The 8,720-nt window shown below is 33.7% G+C and overlaps 1 protein-coding gene across 2 annotated transcripts in view; it reads left to right on the forward strand.

Moving 5' to 3' along the window:
• PDE3B (phosphodiesterase 3B) overlaps positions 1-6,745 on the forward strand; it is a 140,154-nt gene extending 133,409 nt beyond the window's left edge. For both annotated transcript variants that reach the window (XM_039863662.1, XM_039863661.1), the window contains 3 exons: positions 512-673; positions 2,688-2,931; positions 4,244-6,745. In XM_039863662.1, coding sequence (XP_039719596.1) covers positions 512-673; positions 2,688-2,931; positions 4,244-4,458 — 621 coding nt within the window. In that variant the 3' untranslated portion in view covers positions 4,459-6,745. The remainder of the gene's footprint in view (positions 1-511; positions 674-2,687; positions 2,932-4,243) is intronic.
• The last annotated feature ends 1,975 nt before the right edge of the window (positions 6,746-8,720 follow it).

Here is an 8,720-nt window from a genome sequence, read left to right on the forward strand (position 1 = left end):
TAGTAAATCATTCCGAGTCAGGATTTAAAACCACAGGGATCAGCCTCTAAGTAAGACTTGTGCTGTGTTCTTTCAGCTATAACATAATTGCTTTTCACAGCTAGAGGCAGTTTCTCCTTAGATATTTAAGTGTTCTTTTTTGAGGTAGAAATGGTTACAATTCTTATATGATTTATTGATTTTGTGCATATATATAATATATACATATCTAGATTATAATTCTCTATAGTAATCAGAAATGTTGAAACCCACAGTTATAAAATACAAAAACCCATGGTTTTTATAGTCTCTGTCTCCACTGAAACAAAATTATAATGACGCTTCAAATTTAAGGGAAACTTTTAAACCATAGAGGTCCAATGTTATGGCACAACTGATTAAAAGAAGCATTTACTGAAATTCCTTCCTGTCATTTGGATAGGAAACTGTTTTAAGATAATTTGCTACAAACAAACAATAACAAAACTCCTGTGCCCTCAGAATCTAAAATAATTCTGTTCTTCCAAAATAGGCCAATGATGTAAATAGTAATGGTATAGAATGGAGTAATGAAAATGATCGCCTCTTAGTATGCCAGGTGTGCATCAAACTGGCAGATATAAATGGCCCAGCAAAAATTCGGGACTTGCATTTGAAATGGACAGAAGGTATTGTCAATGAGTTTTATGAGCAGGTAAGTTGAAACAGGAGATTGATGGGATTTTTAAGAACTGCTATCTGAAGACACTACTCTTTGAGATTTGGATAAATGCATTAAATGTTTAATATTTTAGTTGCTTTGACCAAAAATGGTCAGAAATTGTTTCATTTGCTCTGGTTTTAGTATTTTCTTTTTGCCTTTGCTGCTAAAATTTAAAACAGCAAAAAATAGCTCATAGCCTATTGTGGTGGGTTGAATGTACTCAAGTCTAGAGGTAAGGATAGACTACGTTGCGATTCCAGGGTCCCTTTCAACCCTGAGAGCCTATGACCTAGGATAGCTTATTTCTAAATGAAGTTGTTTTTAATCGATTCAGGGTATACTTGGATTATATTTAAAGAATATCAGCCAATTTTCAACTCTGCTAGAAGCGGGGACAAAGTAGATACTTAACGGTTTTCAAGGATTCAAAGATATAAACGTATTATTTTCTCGTTTTAAAATCTCGTCTTTAAAATAATCCTACCACCTTGCAGCATCTTTACCATTTTTTGAGGTCCAATTATGAGACTCCCTACAATATAGATGTATACTGATTTCCCCAGAGCCTAACATTTCACTATCTCCAAAATATCAAACACATCTTCTTGACTTTGGAATTGCATTTCTTGGGAATCCTTATTGGCTTTGATGATCAGGAAGATCAAGATGTCTACCCAAACAACCTTAATATATGTAAAGTCTTAGAACAGTTCCCGACACTCAAGTGCATAATAAATGTTAGCTATTATAATTCCCAATATATCACTAAAAATAATACATTATTTCAGATGTTTTCACTTAATCTTTCTAGATTTCATTATTCATATGTCAAAGGAGAAAAATTATATCCTACTGCAGAGTCATGAAAGTTAAATGTACTAATCTATATGAAAGTCCTAGTCAACCCTCATCAAAACTATTAAATTTCTTCTGAATCTGCTTATGCTATTAAACATCCTTCAGATATGGATGCAGAATTCTAACCTTGCCCATCTTTTTTGCATCTTAACAATACCTTTATATTCTCATAACCATTTAAGTGCGGTGGGCTTAGAAAAGCCATCCTTCAGATATGGATGCAAAATTCTAACCTTGCCCACCTTTTTTGCATTTTAACAATACCTTTATATTCCTATAGCCATTTAAGTGCAGTGGGCTTAGAAAAGCCAACCTTCTACCCTCCCCACCACCACCAAAAAATAGCCAAACCTATGAAATTGTAGAGTCTTCTGGACAAACCCAACTTTAAAAAAATTAATATTTTCTTCCTCATAGAAAATAAAAGTCATAGACATTAATCATGAGACAGTTACTCATTGGGACAATTTCTGATGGTTTCCTTAAGGGTATGTGGCTCATCTTGCCTGCAGAATGTGTGCCTTGTGGAGAATATTCATCCCTCACCAGTTCAGATGCTAGGAATTAAAACATTAACAGTACCATTTGGGGAAGCTCAGCACTGCAAAACACTTCACATAATATTGCTTTTCATCCTCACAGCAACCCTGTAAAGTAGATTATTCAAACTTTACACATGAATTGGGCATAGAGCTTGCCCAACACCATAAAGATAGTAGGTGGCAGGGGGTGGTTTTAAAACCACATCTGTCTGATCTCAAATTGTGCTCTCAGAACCCAGAGAGCATGGTGAGAGGGTATCACAGGGCAAGCAGTTGGGGCTCTGGGCCCCAAATCCTCACCTCAATCACAGTAGCTCTACTTCTTTCTATTTTACATTTTAGGTTTTCTGATTAGATCACCCATACTTATTTTAAAAGATGTATATTTTTCTTTTTAACTAAATATCAACCATACTGGTTGGTGCAGTGTGAGAAAAAAAGTCTTGTTTAGAGTTGAAATGAGAATAATATTCATTGATGCTTCTTTTAAAAATTATTTTGATGTAGACTCTCCTTATTAACAAACCAAAATAATTTTAACAGCAAAGCTCAGTGGTTGTTTTTTCAACAGTTAAAAAATGTGCTTTTCTTTTTAAAATGATCAGGGAGATGAAGAAGCAAATCTTGGTTTGCCCATCAGTCCCTTCATGGATCGTTCTTCTCCTCAACTAGCAAAACTCCAAGAGTCTTTTATTACCCACATAGTGGGCCCCTTGTGTAACTCCTATGATGCTGCTGGTTTGCTCCCGGGTCAGTGGATAGAAGAGGATGATGATACTGAAAGTTATGATGAAGATGGTGAAGAATTGGATACAGACGATGAAGAAATAGAAGACAATCTAAATCTTAGTAAGAAATAGGAATATTATAATTTTAATGTTATTAACTGAAAATGTCCATTTAATTTGTTTTTAAGATACAGATTTTGTAGTCTTATCTTGAATAACTGCTTTCTAAATAGTCATATTGAATAGCCTTGTTTTTAAGGAACTGTGGGCTGGGTAGCCAGGCTAATGCTGTCGCACAAGCATTCTTAGTAAAAGTAGCATCTCTTGCGGTGTTATCCTCCAGCCACCAGCGCTTCAGTAGTCTGTACCGTGCATGCATGATAGGGCTGTCATTGTATCTGGAAATACATGAGGTGGGTGCATCCTAGTGGCTTGTCTTCCTTCGCCTCACCCCATCTTTCCTCCCCTGTTAATCTGCCCTTCATTTAGACTTGTGAAATAGGTCGAAACAGTTGGGAAAAGAGGAAAACATACCATACATTTCCTGACTGTAAGAGAACCAAATTTTGAGGCATTATGGATTTGAATTACCAAACTGTACACACAATTTTCTGTATAAATCAGTATGCCTTTAAAATTATTTCATAGTTGTGTAGCTCTATTAACTTTCCCTTAATAAGCATAAATGGAAAGTGAAAAAATATTTGTCACTTTTGTAACTGTAAATAAAATGTTATTTGCTCTTTAAAGTAGAATTTAAATTATATCTAGATAATTTTTGTTTTCTAAGCATAGTAGTCATCAGAACAGATAACTGTGAAGAACCCCATCACCACAATCACCACCACCCGACTGCACCCCTTGCAGAGTAATTTTCGGGATTTCCAGTGAAGAGCCATCTTATGCCATTACCGTCTGAGTATCATTTTGGGAAAGTTGACTGGCTTCTAAAAAATATTTATACTCACCAAAATTTTGATAATTGTGTTTCATTCAATACATAAAATATTCAAAAAGGGTTGCTTTAACTTCACGTTATTTATCATTTGAAATTTCAGTACCTTCCTCTCCCCCTCCCCAGTCCTATCTTACCCCTTCTCTGTAAGTATTATGGATAAAAATAAAGATTTTTAAATTATTAAATCATTTATTAATAAAAAGAAAAGATTTAATAAAGGATTTAATAAAAATAAATCCCTTATTTTTATTCATAATACTTAACACCACCTAACATACTTATGTTTTGCTTCTTTATTTGCATATCTAGGTCTTTCCACTAGAATGGGAGATCCATAGTGCAGGGATTTTTATCTTATTGTTTATTACTACAACCGCAGTGCTTAGATAAGTGCCCGGAATATAACTTAGATATTTATTGAATGAATGATTGAATCATGTTACTATAATTAGAATATATGTTTTAAATTTCACAGAACCGCAAAGAAGGAAAGACAGACGGCGAATATTTTGTCAGCTAATGCACCACCTCACTGAAAACCACAAGATATGGAAGGAAATCATAGAGGAAGAAGAGAAGTGTAAAGCTGATGGGAATAAACTGCAAGCGGAGAATTCTTCCTTACCTCAAGCAGATGAGATTCAGGTCATTGAAGAAGCAGATGAAGAGGAAGAAAGACAGTTCGATTAAAAGATATATTGAAGAAGCCCAAGGGCCGTGCCCAGTGTCAGAAATCACTTGTTTACTGTGTTTTCAACTGACCATTCTTACGTGCACAGGCCTTAATACTGTGAGGGGATCCTTGCCGTGCCAGCAAGTTCCCACTCTTAGGCACTTTCACCACAGAACTAGAAAACCATTCTTAGAGTGTGGCTTCACTTGACTCATGTAGCAAAGCCCTTACATAATGCCTTCGCTGGAGTATAAATACTTTGTTGTGATAATGCTTTGCTTAGTAGAAATCTTATTTTTCATGAGGGGTAGCTATAACCAAAAACTCAAGTGACTGACTTCAGTTTCCAGAGTGGCCAGAACTTTTTGCTTTCATGAAAACGAGATTCATATTTTATTTCCAATGTGTCCTTTGTCTTTGAATGTTTTGGGAAAAAGTCTGTGCCTATTTAAAAAGGAATCCAGTGTTGCCTTTCCAAGGGATTTGTTCAATGCAATACACTGTTGAGTGTTCTTTCAGCTAGGACTGAGTGACCTTTGTTATATTTAACAAAATCCAGGTGCATCAATTTCTGATGCTTTTTACTGTTGTGTATTATCTATTATGTGTGTTTTATTTCTGCTCAGAGTATTCAGGTTTGCCGTGGACATCAGAAGTCTGAATTCCAGTCTTATTGACTTTATATTCCATGGTCAAATTTTAAAGATGTTCAGGTTCAACGATGAAAGAATTTTACTCTTTAGTCAAAACTGTTCTTATTTTTACTCTTGCTCAGGATTAGTATTTTTAAACATTTAATTAATGTAAACAGATTTTCAGAAAAAAATTTCCTAATATTGATTTTAACTGTGTATTAAAATGAACATTATTTTCTTTTAAATTTGAGACTAAAGGAAAAGATGTCTTTTGCCTTAAAGTCAAATGAGACTAATCCTATCAAAGGAAAAAAAAGAGTTCTAAAGGACACATACATTGAATAAGTAGGAATATGTGCTTATCTTTAGATCCATATCTTAGGTGCCATGTGTTTAGTTACTGTAAAACTGATGTTCATCTTTCTACTAATTTCCTTTTGCCATGAGACTACATGACAAAAATGACCTATGACTACTCAAAACTTCTAGAGCCCAATGAAAGTCTAATTTCTGAGAAAGTAAATGGTGGGAACACTTAATTTTTATATAACAAATCTTAACAATCTTAGTAAATTTTCCACACAAAAGCACATTAAGGTAATTGCAAAGAAAATGGGACATATGTACAATATTTATGAACTTGTTCGTTTTTCTGTTAGGGTACAAATATGTACCCTAGTTGTGAAAAAACTTTGAAGATATAAAGAGCAGCCAAAATGATAGCAAAATGGAAGACTAATATTATTTCTGAAGATCGTATTACATTTTAGATCCATTCATAGCTTTTGTAGACAGTGAAATCATTAATTTTCCAAGGTCATTCCTTTAAAATATGTCGGCAGGCAATTTCTTACCTAGAATATTTGGCATATCTGAAAGATATCAATTAAAAAAAACCTATGGAACTGTTGAAAGTTTTAATCCTGTAGAATATCATAATATTTAATGAATCACTAAGCTTTATTTATTACACATGGTGTTGAGTTTCTTCTCGCCACTTTTGCTACCATCGCCACGTCATTTGTAAACCGGTCCCACATTATTAATAAAATTTTAACTAATTTATTGAGTTTGCACTTATAATGTATATATCCTGTGCTTCTATTTCTCTAGAGTGCATTTTGCATCCACATGGGTATATTTCTGCTATTGTAAAGTACATGTATGTGTATAAATTCACACATGTGCATGCATGTATGTATAATGATACAATCAAATTTCCTTACTATTTTATTAAAATTTTGTATTGAGGTTTAGTGTATATTTTTATTTTCTCAAAAAGCATGTTTTTCTATTAAAAACACTATTACTGAGAACTCATTTTTATGTAATTTAACTCTTAAATTACTTAACCTTTGCTAAATAATTGACATATATTAAAATAACCCAAAGAAACACTAAGAAGTATCCTTGCTGAAAGTTAAACTCATAAATTGTAAGTAATGAATGTGAGAGTTTATTAAGTATATACAGTGCTACTAGAAGGATTCTTGAGAAATTACTGTAGCCATACTGCAGATCCTATTTTGGTTTCTACTCAATTTATTATAATTTTTGTCATGCAAATGCTGTTGTTTTAAGTCACTGGTCTTAGAAACAATCTTATAGTGCTATATTACATGTGCTTATTGACATTTTTCTCTCCATAAAAACCTACTTTTTAACATTATTTCATGATTTGAAGTCTGTTTCCTGCTATTCTCACTTGTTTTGCTGGTGCCGTTGGCTTTTTCTACTTATTTTTACAAAATTCCTGCAAATTCCTGGCATTGCTTGAGTAGTCAGAAATTTCCCTCCTCTCTCTAGATTACATCATCTCACAGGAACAAACTTCACAAAAGAAATGAATAGAGCCTACTCTTTTGTGTCTTTATTATAGTTGCCAGGCCAATCTGAGCATCCCTAGCGAGTGTGTGGGAATGGCAAGTGGCATGTGGAACAGGGAAGAACACTTTTTCAGAGGCAACTGACTTATGCTGAGAACTGACGAATGATGAATTAGCTCAGATATGATAGCTTGTGGAGAGAGAACAGCAGCACGTGCAGAGGCCAAAAGAAGAGAAAGCATTCCCACACTGGGCGGGGGCCAAAAGAAATTTAGGGTGGCTAGAACACAGAATGCAAAAGGTAGAGAGAGGGTGGTTAATGAAAGACCTTGTAGAGCATGACAATTGAGTTTTAATTTGGAAGAGTCATGTTGAATGGAAGAATAAGATTAGACATGGAGAGATCTCAGTGATCTAGACTACGATAGATTCTAGGGCTACAGGGAAGTAAATAGACTTGATCTTGAAGATGTAGAATCAATTTGCTCTGGTGGTAAGAAAGATGACAGAATTTCAAATTCTGATTGGGACAACTGTCAATGTTGTTCACTGACATAGGGTATATCAGAAAAGGAGTAGATTTTGTTATGTGGTGGAGGGTGAGGTGTATATATATCCTACTGGCTCTCTTTCTCTGGAGAACTTTAATTACATCACCAAACACAAGGAAATAACCATAAGAATAACAGAAACAAATAGATTTAAACTCCTCGATAACTTTAGATGCTGCATTGCATTATCAAAAACAAAATAACGATCATGTATGAAATGTCTAAGGAAATAAAATGGATAACAAAAAAATGAGGAAGCAATAAAAAACTGAAAAGTAATCATGCTATAAAACTGACAGCAAATTTCTTATTACCAAAAATGGAAGCCAGAAGATACTACAACATTATCTTCTAGTGCTGAGGAAAAAATAACTATCAACTTATAGTTAATCAGCAAAGCTACCAAGAACAAGGGTAAAATAATGACATTTCCAGATAAACACTGAGATTTTCCCATCAACAGGCTAACTTAACAATTTTTAAAGTAGTGCTTATAAAGATTGCTGTAATATGCATATGAATCATTTGGTGATATGGTTAAAATGCATATTTCAATCTAATAAATCTGTAGGGGCCCCAACAGTCTATATTTCTTAAAAGCAGGTCTCTGAGGGTGTATATTTTTTAAAAGCTCCCAAGGTTATGTAATGATGCTGCTAGTGTGTTGACTACACTTAGAGTAGCAAAATTCTGAAGCATATACTTTAGGAAGAAGAAAAATGACTTAGGAGATGTGAGATGCATGGAGTAAAGATAAAAGCAAAGAAATTAACAACTTGCTTAGTAAGGTTAGTCATTTTTATAAACAAATTATTTTGTGGGGCTTAAAGAAAAAAATCCTATATTAACAAGAGAACATAAGAAAGTATTTAAAGTTCCTTAAGGGTCTTGTATAGTTTAAGATATTTAGACTGTTAAATTATGTATATATGCTAAAATGAAAGAGAATTACTAAAATTATAAAAATAAAGTATATAACTTCTAGACCAGTAAGGGTGGGGCTTGGGGGAGGATAAGAAAAAAGACCAATAAAAATACAATGAATGAGAAAAAAATCAATAGGACAAATGGAGTAAAAAACAAGGTAGGAACAAATTTTAAAATATCAACACCCACAAGAAATGTAAACTAGAATAGATCTGCCAGTCCAAAAATAGTGACTATCAGGATTTTTTTTAAAAGCCAACATTTACATAGTACTTACGTGCTAATCATTATTCTTAATGATTTGTGACTTACGTATATTTTATAATGACCCTTATTAGGT

Source organism: Pteropus medius, unplaced genomic scaffold (genome assembly GCF_902729225.1).
Source record: "Pteropus medius unplaced genomic scaffold, Ma_sr-lr_union100, whole genome shotgun sequence".
NCBI classification, from domain to species: domain Eukaryota; kingdom Metazoa; phylum Chordata; class Mammalia; order Chiroptera; family Pteropodidae; genus Pteropus; species Pteropus medius.